At 36.3% G+C, this 13,022-nt stretch overlaps 1 protein-coding gene across 6 annotated transcripts in view; it reads right to left on the reverse strand.

The window, feature by feature from the left end:
* Positions 1 to 2,587: 2,587 nt before the first annotated feature.
* The window catches only part of PPP6R3 (protein phosphatase 6 regulatory subunit 3), a 59,905-nt gene continuing 49,470 nt past the window's right edge, over positions 2,588 to 13,022 (reverse strand). For 5 of the 6 annotated variants that reach the window (XM_082058608.1, XM_082058607.1, XM_082058604.1 and 2 more), the window contains exons 20-24: positions 12,266 to 12,419; positions 11,154 to 11,260; positions 9,864 to 10,014; positions 7,234 to 7,347; positions 2,588 to 3,775 (exon numbers count right to left, since the gene is read on the reverse strand). In XM_082058608.1, coding sequence (XP_081914734.1) covers positions 3,724 to 3,775; positions 7,234 to 7,347; positions 9,864 to 10,014; positions 11,154 to 11,260; positions 12,266 to 12,419 — 578 coding nt within the window. In that variant the 3' untranslated portion in view covers positions 2,588 to 3,723. Of the gene's footprint in view, positions 3,776 to 7,233; positions 7,348 to 9,863; positions 10,015 to 11,153; positions 11,261 to 12,265; positions 12,420 to 13,022 lie in introns of those variants that run through there. The other variant, XM_082058609.1, reaches the window with a different exon arrangement.

Genomic DNA, 13,022 nt, shown 5'->3' on the forward strand with positions numbered 1-13,022 from the left:
TAGCCTTACATATTCAAACAATAAATGAAGAGAAGGATGCCATATCCTTAACTGTTTTAAAGTAAGATGCAGAAACTAAGAGACATAAGTTAAAAACTTAAAGAGGCTTGTTGCAGCAAGTTTGGGAAACAATACAGACAATTTTATAATGAAACTTGAAGCACTTACATGAGACTGGAGAAAGCACTATTTATTCTGAGACAGTCAGAAATGATTATTTAAGTATACTAGTAGAGCCATCAGTTATATACAATAAATACTTCCTGATATAAGATGTATGTCAGAAAACAAAAAAATCTCCAAGGAAATTAAAGCTAATTTAAACAGGAAGTTTATAATGAAGGACAGTAACAACCTGATTCATCTTCCTCATAAGGCTTTCATAACTCCTCAATGAACTTCACACAATGAATGTCACAGTAAGTTTCCACAGGAGTAACAATACAGAATTCACCACTTTCAAGAGGTAGATGCAAGGCTTAACAGGAGCAAGCAAGTAAGTTTCACTCAAGAGCATAGTAACACTGGGTTGGATTTACAATGATATGAGATTATTTCAACTATCCTGTTGTCTTCCCAGGGACTTCCTTTCAACTATCTGAACAGGGGGAATGCTTGCTTAACTATTAATAATGTTAGTCAAGACAATGGCTTATACTTTTACTTAAATGCAATAATCATAGTATAAAATCTAGTACAAGGTTTACTCTTAAAAATAATGGTTTCACTGGTCTAAAAGGCACGATTTATCCAGTCTGTCAGTTAATAGAGACACAGGACTGAAGAGGCAATGAACTAATGCTTATATTGCTGGTCTGGCCACTTCTGCAAAACACTCTCCTTTACCAGAGAAGTCCTGAAGGTTAAATCCATTGCCATATAATATCAACTGACATCACTATTCCTCAGTTTCAAGTGACTCAGCCTCTAGCCATTTCAAAGAGCACTGTGAAATATGGCAATGCATATATTCAGTATGAGTCACTCAAAACAAGCTTATTTCATCTTAACTGCTGCTAAATACACTGTAGGAAGTCAAAACTGTAAAAAGGTATTAGGCTTTAGTCCATCTCACAAATGCATTAAAAATATCTTTTAATAAAGAAGACTCAAATTCTATTTGATATAAGTCAAATTTGATTAAACATGTTGGGTAACACAGCCATTCAGAAGAACTCTCCAAGTATGTTCAAACCTTCATAAGCCCATGTGAGCAGCATAAAGTGTTGGTAAAAGATGGCAAAATGCCTATGTGTGTGCATGTGTACACACACCCATACACTCTCCAAAAAACAAAAAACCAAAAACCACACACCTCCAAAGCTTCCCCTTGAAGTTCAGGACTTGTACTTCTTTGTACAAGTAATGCAGTTAGTGGGTAAAACACACCCTACACCTCCTCAGAAAAAGCTCACACTACATCCAGTCTAGGTTAAATCCCAGGTTTAACCCACCACCCACACAAGCTGTTAAAAGTAACAATAAATGCAAGAGTAAGGAACACCTCCAAGATCATTGGAATCAGCATTAAGTAAATCAACCCAGTTTACCTCTACTGCATTCTTTAAATAAAAGGCAAACTACACTGAAGGGTGAACTCCACTCACCACCACTTTTCACCCCTCCACTCAGCTGATATTACCTCTAAGCAAGCAAGCCTTTTCAATTTTGAGCTCAGTATGAACTGGATAGCAGACTGATATGACAACTCATTAACAGAAGGAAGGACAACATACCAGAGGACTTCGCTGAACTGCAGTCAACAGGGCTAAAATAGAGTTTCACCTAATTTCATGCCTGTATCTCCGTCAGTTTTCATGCCTATGTAGCTCATTGTTAGCAAGGGACAAATACCTCCACTAGAAAGGACAAGAGTTTTATTTCTTTTAAGTGTCAAACTTACGTAAGCCAAAACACTGCTCTCCTGTATTTGGAATTCCTACTTAGATTGCAATTCCTGTGTTTACATGAGTAGTTTTGTTTCCAAAACTCGTTGTTCAATAACAGATCAGAAAGCAATAAAGGACAGTTGCCAATCTTAAAGTTAACATAACATTTTTGGTCAAGCTGATCTGGAAGTAATTCTAAACTGAAGAACCACCAACTTAGAAACTGTCTGGGGTTCCATAATTTATAAAGTACAAATAAAAGGGCAACCATAGTTACCAATTCCGCCTACGATATTGTGTTTTTCCCCTCCATTTTTGCACAACTGATTGGTTTGTAGCAATTTGCAGTGACAAGTGCCACTGAAATTTGCTGTAGAAAATGGAAGAAAGGAAGCAATAACAACAATGCCGTTATACATGTGTTTCGGGAATTTTTAATTATTTATTTCTGTATGCAATGTAACTTTTAGGCACGTTGCTTGGGACGCCTTCTAAAATAAATCATTGACCATTGTTTAGAGTATCCTTTTGGCTTTAAATACTGGTCAGGAAAACCAGTGATGTAAAAAATAAATGAATATAACTATTACAGAAACAAATATGGATTTGCATCTAAAAGTGCAGGAGGTGAAATATTTTAACCCTTTCACCAGAAAATGTGGCAATATACAGTATATTGCTTCTGTTTGTTTGAGAAGGTTGTTGGAGTTTTACACCGACATAGAAAATTATAAATTACACAGAATTAGTTTCCATTATCACTATATATATATACACAAACCAGCTGTTAAAAAAACTGGTTTAGAACATACAAATGAAAGCCTCACACAGATCAGTACAGTGAAAGTAACATGCTCTGCTGCCAAAATCTGTATTAAAAAACACTATATACTTTTAAAATACATGTACTGTAATTACATTAGCAGCATGGGCACTTCATTTACTTGTCTAAAAGGATTACAGCGTTTTAAAATACGCAGATTGTTCTGAAATGTTCCACTGTATAATGCTTGGTATTAAACTAAATCTTGGTGAATGGGTTAAAAGGCAGGTGAATCTCTTAAACACAACAGACCATGTGCACTTCAAATATTCTAGTGTTTCACCTGTAAGGTATTGTTTCAAGCAAACAAGACTTAACAGAACATATGGCTTTACAGTAACATCAATTTGTCAACTATGTTATAGCAATAAATACTTAAAATCTCTACCAATAGACTTACATTTTTGATTCATTTAAACAATACAGAAAACAATTACCAATTAAAAAAATCTGTGGTAAAATGTTGAACACCAAAAAATTCTTATTTAAATCACTTTTTGTAATCTAAAGCAACCAAAATAACATTTATAGGGCAGTTTCAGAAGAAACAAATTCATTTTTTTCTTTTCCTTTTACAAGGTGAAAAAACATATGAAAACTGCTAAATACTTTGGTCACACTAATTGTCAAATAGTTGTGTCTCAAATACCTTAGATTTGTGTATTCACTTTTTTATAAAACTATTCTTACAGTAATTTTAACTATAGTAACACTACTGCCATCATTACATGGGTAGCAGGATCTTATTTCACAGGCCACCCACTTTTTAGAGCAATACAATATAAACATACGCAAAAATTATTGGTATTTCCCAATGTGCAATATTTTTACACTTATGAATTTCTGTACAATGTCTTAAAACCTAGAATATAAATGTTGCTGGTCCTGATCCCTTGCGAAATTAGTGCAGCAGTGACTGGCTTAAACTGGGTCTAGATGAAATCCTCAAGAAACACTCAAACACCTGGATATCAGTTCATTTTCTTCAGCCAAGGTAGGGGACATCACATATCATACAGGGCCATTAACAGATGCCTCTCCTAAATGGGTGTGTTGATCAGTCCTAAGAGGCCAAAAAAAAAAAGAGAGGTAAGTATAGAGGAAACAAGAAGAGTCCAAAACAAATTTGTGTAGGTACAAAATCCACCCCCCAAAAAACCACCCCCAGTTTGTTTGTAGCATGACCCCTGAGTAGAAGAGAGGAAACACAAACTAATAACATGCTCATCCCACTTATTTTCTGGAGTCCAGCATTTCTGGAGTCCTTATTGTCTAATTAAGCACAGCACTTCAGGAACACACCACTGTAGAGCGTTTAATCTTTATTAATTGAGCTACTAAGTGATCTCCGGACATGCAGTATCTCCCCAAGAGAATCACTAATAAAAAGCACAATCCCGATACTTCTCTAAATCTTATTCTGTGAGGCAAAATGTGATACCAGGAGTACTACTGTTGCATTTGAAAGTAAGCAGCTAAGACACACAAACTGCCATTTCACAAATACTTCAGAATGTCAGTCTAATAGCACGGAAAGTTCAGGAAATATAGAGGAAAATAAGGAGCAAGCCTGCAAAAACTGAAACAATAACAGTATATACATTTCTAAATAAGAAATTTAGTGTAAACATGGGCTCAATTGCTCTGGACTAACACAAAGAGCTCAAATCAGTAGCACATGAGAACATTAAGAACTGCAAGCAACAAATTCCCATTCAGTGCAAGTCTAGTCAATATATTTGAGGATTCCCTTAAAGAATATAAATACCATTTGGAACTACACATGAAAAAAGTTACCTGTAACTCTTGTTCTCTGATGGTGTACATCACAGAGAAGCCACTCTTGGGTCCGTGCTCTACATGCACATGACCAGCAGGAGTCCCCTAGCTAAGTCTTTGGCTGCTAAGCTCTAAAAACACTTTTTAAAAAAAAATATGTACACATTAGACAAAAGACAGACAGCACTATACAAAAGTAAACACTTTTTAGAGAAACCTGGAAGGTAAAAACCAAGTGCTGCACGAACAAGAAGTCTGCAGTCCACAGTAAGTCCATGACAGAACAGAGCTGCTAGCAGATATTTCTACTGCTGGCCACCAGCCAAAGACCTACCTAGGGGACTCCTCCCACTAGTCATACATGCATGGAGCCCCAAAAGCACAATTATGTTTATCTTGATATTTATACTGCGCTTATATGAGGATCTGCTGTGACAGCCACCTTTAGAGAAAGTACTGAACTTCGGTGAAGCCAGCTGGATTCAATGAAAGGAGTTCCTTGAGATTTCCTGCAACTCAAAAAGCAATCTAACAATTTGCTAGCTCTGAGAGCCCTCTGTTGGTTTAGCCAATCATCTTTACTCAAAAGGCAGTCAGTCACCTAGCTCCCAAAGACTTCTTCCCTGCAATTCTTACTTCTTCCCAGCATTAAAAATACTGTCTTGATAAAAACTTTACCTCCAGATGAAGAAGCAGCTGTAAAAGACAGTTTCTGTATTTCACACTTTAACTAAGTATACAGAGTTTTATTAGAATCCACTTCTAAATTGAATTTATGGAATTAATGTAGAGTAGAAAGTTCTGGCTTACAGGAAAAGGTAGCAGGGTTTTCATGTAACATCCAGTACCACAGAGGTAAGACATACTCATAAACAAGTATAAATAACAGAATCTAAATTTGTCAAACATGCTTGCATCCTAGTCTGCATACAGTATAATGAGAACACGCAGCAGAGTTCTCTACATCTTTGCTTACAAAAGCATTTCAATTTTGTCCTCACTACAAAGCTAGATATCTAAGTGTCCACAAACTCTTAAAAGTCAATTACTTCTTTCACAGTATTTGCTTCTCTAATAATAGTTTAAAATTTATTGAAGAAACACAACATCCTTTAAAATTATTACAACAACTATTTAAATACAGATTCAGAAAATATATACGTGTGTGTATATATATATATATTCTAAATTCTGATTTTTAGAGTCATACCCTTGTTTATACTGAAAGGCAAAAATGACTCCTGGAACTGTGTTTAAGTAAAAATCCTCTCTTCCTTCAGAACAAGCTCCCATTCAGAACACCTTCAGCTCCGCAACAAGAAAGAATCATGTATAGCTCTGACCCCCGCAAGCCCTGCCCTGCAGGAAGAGGAGCAGACCCTATGGAATACTCAGGGTTTAGTCAATACACATTTAGATTTTCCTTTTACAAGGGTTTTCTTTGAGACAGCACAGTTCCTCTGGACATCTTTGAATTCCATCTCAAACAGGAAAACAGCAGTGTACCATCCTTTGCCTTAACACCAAGAATCAAGCCTGTGGGATTGTACCTGATGTTCAACAAGCCATTACTTATGCTAGGAAACTAGTAACTCTTGCCTAGATATTAAAGTACTTATGAACACCTAAGTTCCACAGCAAGGTCTTCACTGAATACTGCCTTCAAGAGTGAAAAATCTTCTCACTCACATTAAGCTCTTCATTGTTTTAGGCTTTTAAGATAAAGATTAATCCCAATCTGACTGAAGCATAGAAACTAGCTCAAGATATGAAACATCTACATTAAGCATTTCTAACATTTGGTGATTAATGTCACCCTATGTGTATTTGATTTCGATGAACCCATACTAGGCTTAAGAGTTCATTGTGTATGTTTCCACAGCACTGTAACTTGGGAGGCAAAGAACCCAAGCAAGTACTTCACCAGGAAATTAAATGAGAAATACTGTCAAATGTCTTTTTTGTAGAAAGCCATACTACCTGACAATTTAAGAGAAAGAAATCTATGCAAGAGCAGCTTGCTTTGTTTGGTGGTGGTCCTCTCAGAATTGTATCTTGAATTAGTATTCTCCAAGACTGCACTAGTAGCCAAGCTGCCAAAGAAAAACATAATCTTTTCTTTCCTCCAATAAGAATGCTGAACAGTTCATATTGCTCCAAATTTCAGGCAAGTTTTATTTTAAAAAATTATTTGTACTTTGAAAAATCTTCACAAAATCTGCAAATATTCAGATTAATACCTGATGAAGACAAGGGTGCAAATAATAACTGATTCACAATCAAACAACCATGACCTTAGGCACCATTTCCTTTCCATACACCTGCATGAGTGGACTCCCCTCAAGCTGTTCTGTAGTACAGAATACAGAATGAAAAAAAGTGGTAGCTCTAATTTATGTAAATTTTCAGGACAAAGTCAAACTTATTTCCCTAATATTTTTTTTTTTTTTTAATAATAATTTTCAGAAGTTTATCGATTCCCCGTTCTAACTCAATAACATATCACAAAACAGAACGGGGATATTTACAACACCCTGCAAGAGAAATAATACAAGGCAAATACATTTTTGACAGAGAATATAACTTGTGAGAATTTTATAAAATAGATGCAAGCCCATGTAGGTTGAGCTAAACTCAGAGCTTATAACTAACAGGAATTCATTAATTTCTTTAGATCAGCTCTATCAGAACAATATGCAAACTGCTATTTAGAGGATTGAAAGCATGCTTGAATGCAGTTACCTCTGTTCTGGACTGCTGTTAGCAGGCTGCAGAGCTGAAGGAGCCTCTTCCACAACCTCTTCTACTACATATTTACAAGAAGCATCCTGTGAGGTAGACAATTTTCCTTCCTCACTTAAAAAAAAAAAAAAAAAGGTAAAAAGCTATTTAATTTTAAAGTTTACTTAAAGGGAAATTTCATGCAACAGAAGAGAACTGAGAGACACATCCATATTTCACATGTAAATGGATTTTAAGTTATGATTGCAACATGAAGATCAAACACATGGCTCTAGACCTTACAAACACCTAATAATGCACCAATGCTTATGTTCATTAAACTTGACTGCATAAAGGGCTGAAAACACAGTGATTACAAATAAGATCAAAGGAAAAAAGAAATGTGTGTGATGCCTGAAGTGGTAACAATCACATCATGATCCTTTACTATACATACCGATAGGATTTCAACACTCTGAAGCCAAAAGTATGCAAAAATGGAAGGAAGAAAGTATAAAAGAAATTCAAGATTCCCTCAGAAATTGGCATTGATGAAGTCTGCCCATGAAATGTATCAGCAGAATCATTAACTCATCACCATTTTTATTTAACTGCCTAATAACTCCACAGTGAAATATGGTATTATGGGTTACACAGTACTAAGATGGTAACCCAATCAACCTCATGAACTTCCTCTTGGACACAAAACCTCTGAAAAAGCAGTACATTCACACTATATAAGACATTACCATGTAACTAGGCAGCCTCAAAAGTCACTAGCACACAAACTGTGTTTTGCCACTACGTTAAAGCTTTTCTGCCTCTCTATTCCACCCTCTCCCACCTCAGCCATACCATTATGAGTGCACTAAAACACAAGCTTCACCATATACCTGCAAAAGATAGTTATAAGTTAGCTCCAAAGCAGACACAAACAATCTTACACCTCTGTGGCAACAAATCTATTTATGCAAGAAGCTGGGAACATTTTGAAGCCACTCTCTGCTGATTTTTCTTCCTAGAGTCCTCCTTTCAATGGATCCTTCAAATTTAAATGAATTCAAATTTCTCTTTCCTCCCACGCCTCCTTATATCTACAGAGCCTGTACAAATATTGTCTTTTGCATTGCAATCTCATTAAGATCCAGTTTCCCTCCCTCTGATTTCCCCATTTCATTTGCTTTGATACTCTTTGTATTTGTTCAAAATAAAATACTTGTCACCATCACAATCAGAACTGGTATAACACTATTTTTTAGAAAGGGGGAGTCTCTGCTATCATTCTTCCCTTCTCATTCTCCATTTTGAACTAAGTTCAGAAACCATATTGTCCTTTGCAGCTTTCCACAAATTAACTACTGGGCTTATGATGCTCCTCCTCCCCTCAACATTAACTTTCAACACCATCAATTTTCTGTTGGTAGAAACCTATATAAAACTTAGGTCTGGAAGCATCCACTTTGCCAGGTACACAGGCTAGAATAGGACCTTCTCCTGCTACTCTAATTGTTCCTTAATCTAGACTTTTTTTCAGCATTGTTTTAAATATTCATGCCAAAGGAAACATTACTTTTCTCTCCCATTTGTTGTTTTGGCATATTTAAAAGTCAGTTTATAAAAAGCCATGTGAGCATTGACTCAGTATGAGGCCATATACCTCTTATTAGAGTAGTCTTCATATTTAAGACCTCACCTTTCAGCCTTCTCCTACAGTTTTCTTAATCTCCCCTTTCCAAATCAAGATCTCAGAGTCCCCATTGCTAGAGGTTTTCAAGATGTGATTGGACAGTGCTAGATAATCTCATCTGGGCTCCCCTTCCTACTAAAGGTTGGACCAGATAATCTTCTGAAGTCCCTTCTGACCTGGGTGATTCTACCCTGTTTCCCCAAAAATAAGACAGGGTATTATATTCATTTTTGCTCCAAAACTTATTACTTTTTCAGATGTATAGCTGCCTGGACACTATTTAAATTTACTTTTTAAATGAATTGTAACTAGGCCTTATTTTTGGAGTAGGGTTTATATTTTGAGAATCCTCAAAAATCCTGAAAAATCATGCTAGGGCTTATTTTCAGGGAAACAGGATATGATATTGTCTCCCTTTGCAGCTGTGTCCTTTTAACTACAAGAACTGAAGTGCTTACACCACAGCTCAAACAGATAATTCCACAAAGGTGGGCTGGAACTGTCACCACATACCGCCTCTTCATTTTAGTTTTTGCACCAGTATCAGAAGTCACAGAACTTTAAAGTGCCTGTGAACTAAAGCAATTTAAGGAGATGCGTAAAACCATCATGGATAATGAAATCCAACTGTAAACATCTAACACAACAGGACTGCAGACCATATAAAAGCGCTCCCCAAAATACAGAAAAATACAGAAAAATGCACAATAGTGTGCATCACAGTTGAGAGTTATTGATTCAGTCTTCCACTAATCTTGTACCGAAATTAAGGCTTGATAAGGAAAGTAATATGTCATAGTAACTAACTGGAAGCAAAATTTCAAAACAACTTCTTTGTAAGAAGGTTTCTAGTTAAAGCCAAAAGAATTATCATTCGCAAATAACTTTTTTCAATGACACAATAGTGTTCCATCAATAGTGCTTATTTTACAACAATGGGAAGACAATAAGTAGGTACTCTCACCTTTTGAAAACAGCTGTTTCAGTTTTAGCATCTACAGTAAGGCTCAGTGTCTCCTTCATGCTGCCATTCATCACTGTTTCAGTTACCTTGTCTGCATTTTCTACCTCATCCTCTCCATCTGAGCTGGCCTCCATAGCAACACTTCCTGGGGCTAGATGTACAGAAGTAATTTAGTACATGGCTGGTTAAGTTTTTATTTCATGAAGAAGCATACAAGCCAGTATAACCAGTATCATATTTTTGGAGTTTGTGCACTTCTTGAACTCATCCTTACAGAGCAAGTCACCTTTCTGCAGCCCCCGCTACACACATATATAGAGCATAAGTACTTCTTACAGACAGCTTAAGGAAAAGTCATATTCTGTAACTACTTTTTCCACTTTGCAAGCCACTTGGTGATTTAGATTGACAATAGTTATTGCAACAGATCTACCTTAGCAAGACTTCAGTAGGATTATAGGGATGTATTATTTTTCTGGACAGTCAAATTCATTACACGAGCCCACACAGTACAAATTTGACAGTAAGTTTCCAAGTACATACAAGCCTTTGGGAGGCCCAGTCACTCTGGACTTCCCATCTGCGCTTTTTGTTCTGTCTGTTAATATACACCAAAAAAAGCTAATTAGCACATTATCTGGCCTTTAACCAGTTCATACATGTTGAAGAAAGAATTAATGCATGCATAGTGAAGGTCACTTAGAAAGGAATGAGCAGAAAGGGGAAATTTGAACAGGTTGAGGCTACTGGCCTATTGCCACACAGACAAAATACTCTTCCTGGGTATTAGCTCAGCCAACTAAGTACTGACACAGGTGAGGATTCTCTAAAACAGGGGTATCAAACTCATTTTTACCAGGGGCCACATCAACCTCACAGTTGTCTTCAAAGGGCCAAATATAGTTTTAGGACTAAGTGTAGGAGTAGTTACATTTATGCTGTCTTAAAATTACATTTGGCCCCTCAAAGGCAACTGCGAGGCTGATGTGGGCCCCAGTGAAAATGAGCTTGACAACCCTGCTCTAAAAGAACACACTTAAGATTCTTTGTAGTGCTTTTCTGTTCATGATGTACTGTTTTTTTACAGGTATAGTGACACTGGCTCCTGTTTTAAATAGGAAACTATTTTAAACAGTTCAGAAATTCTTTGACAAGCCATTTTCATCACCTGGCAGAACAGCGGCAGAGCCAGATAAGAGGCCTCTGGAAATCTTAAAGTTCAGGGACATCTTTCTTTGGGTACAACTCTTAAAATCAATCTGTTTGCATTTCTAAATGCAGTGTACTTACTCTCTAGCTGTGTTGCAAGAGCAGTTAGATTTGCACTCAATGGATCAATTTGGTCTGTGTTTGTTTCCATTTCCACAGGAGAATTACTTCTTAAGGAATCTTTTGAGCTTCAAATACAAAGTAAAAGCACTTTAGAAACATTTCTGAATAGCAGAATGAAATGTTCTTATAAACAGTATTTTTAGTTCTATATCAAAACTATGCGGTCCAGAACTCTACCCAAACTGAATGACAGCAAGTTTGTTTGTATGAACCTTAGGAAGACATGCTAAACAGAAGTTTAGTAGTACAAAATCCACCAGAACTGAGCTGACTGAGTATATGTTTGGTGATGGTTTTATTTTTACTTGTTTTATTTGGTTTGATTACAAGTAGTACTGGACATGTCCCTAGTAAATAAGGCATACAAATATCACTGGCTCCTCATAGTGTTTCCAACACTTTAACTGACATTAAGTGCACTCTGCAACTTGAAATATGGTTCTCTGATGCAACTGCCAACGCAGTCCGCATCAACCGCTATGGAAGTGATTTTACTACTTAATCCTATGTACAGTATAGCTACCAGTTTTTCATTCTGAAGGCACTCAAAAGACAAGATTTGGCCCCCTGAAATATTTCTCAGAAATACACAGAGGAATTCAGTTATTTTTTTTATGTAGAGTTCAAGCCAAAAAGGAAAGTGTAGCCTAAGTATCACAGATGTTTTATAACACCCATTAAACAGAATCATTATAGATGTTTTAAAGACATTTTATGACCTCTACATTGAACAATTCATGTTCAACCATTCACTGAGTTCAGTCTACACTAACAAAAAAAAGCAACAACAAATAAAATCACAGAGCAAATTCTGGTCAAAGACCAATATTAAAGGACCCAAATATTCTTTAAAAAACCTCTAAAACAATGATGCATCAGGATCCACTCATCCTACAAAAAGCCTGGGATTAGGCAGATCATAAAAAGACATACTGTAATAACATGGAGTCCTTCAGACATTAAGCACCTTGTATTCCACCAATGCAGGCTTGGTTAGAGCCACTCCAAAAATGCTAGCTGTCATTACATTTAGTAGTGAAGAACTTGCCCTGAATCATTAACATTCTTACCTCAAAGACGATGTGAACTCTGAAAAGGAAGCCCAGCCAGTTTCTTTTGCTGGCATAGGTTCTTCTGTACTCCACACATCAGACCCAACAGAATCCAGATTGGCACCATGCGCAGTCTCCATGGGTACATCAAAGTTAGCTGACCAGTTTGGTGCTGAAAAACCATCACCAAGTTAATGAACTTAAATTTAAATAAAGAACATGAGTGCACATACGCCAAAACACACTGGTTCTCTATATATACATTCCTAAAAGAGCAGCAACATTCATAACTAGACATTAAAGCACATGCAAAAGAATCCTCTATACACTGTTAAAAAAGCACACTCCCTAAAAGGGAAATGTTGCTACTATGGCAGAATTTTAAAAACATTAACAGAGTATTCTGCTAAAAATCAATAGTTATCTGAAGAACCAAAAAAAAACCAAACCAAAAAACCACCACACATACTAGATCACAAGTATAATCCCACTCTATTTTTTAAACTAGCATCAACATTTGTTATCATTTTTCAAACTAGTTTTTATAATAATAATAAAAAAATCCCAACACCGTAAAGAGTTTTCATCCCTTTTTCAGTTTCCTAAGCACATTTTCTTGAACATAGAAAATGAGCATGTCAACTTATGTATGCGCAGTCTCTAAATAATTTCTCATGCACTAACGCTACTGCTAACTTTCAGAAAAGTTTAAGCCTTTTTACAACTTAAAATATTTATTGGGATTTTAAATTTTGGAGCAACTGTGACTTAACAG

This window comes from Streptopelia decaocto, assembly GCF_964273445.1.
Source record: "Streptopelia decaocto genome assembly, chromosome: 7".
In the NCBI taxonomy this organism is placed as follows: Eukaryota; Metazoa; Chordata; class Aves; order Columbiformes; family Columbidae; genus Streptopelia; species Streptopelia decaocto.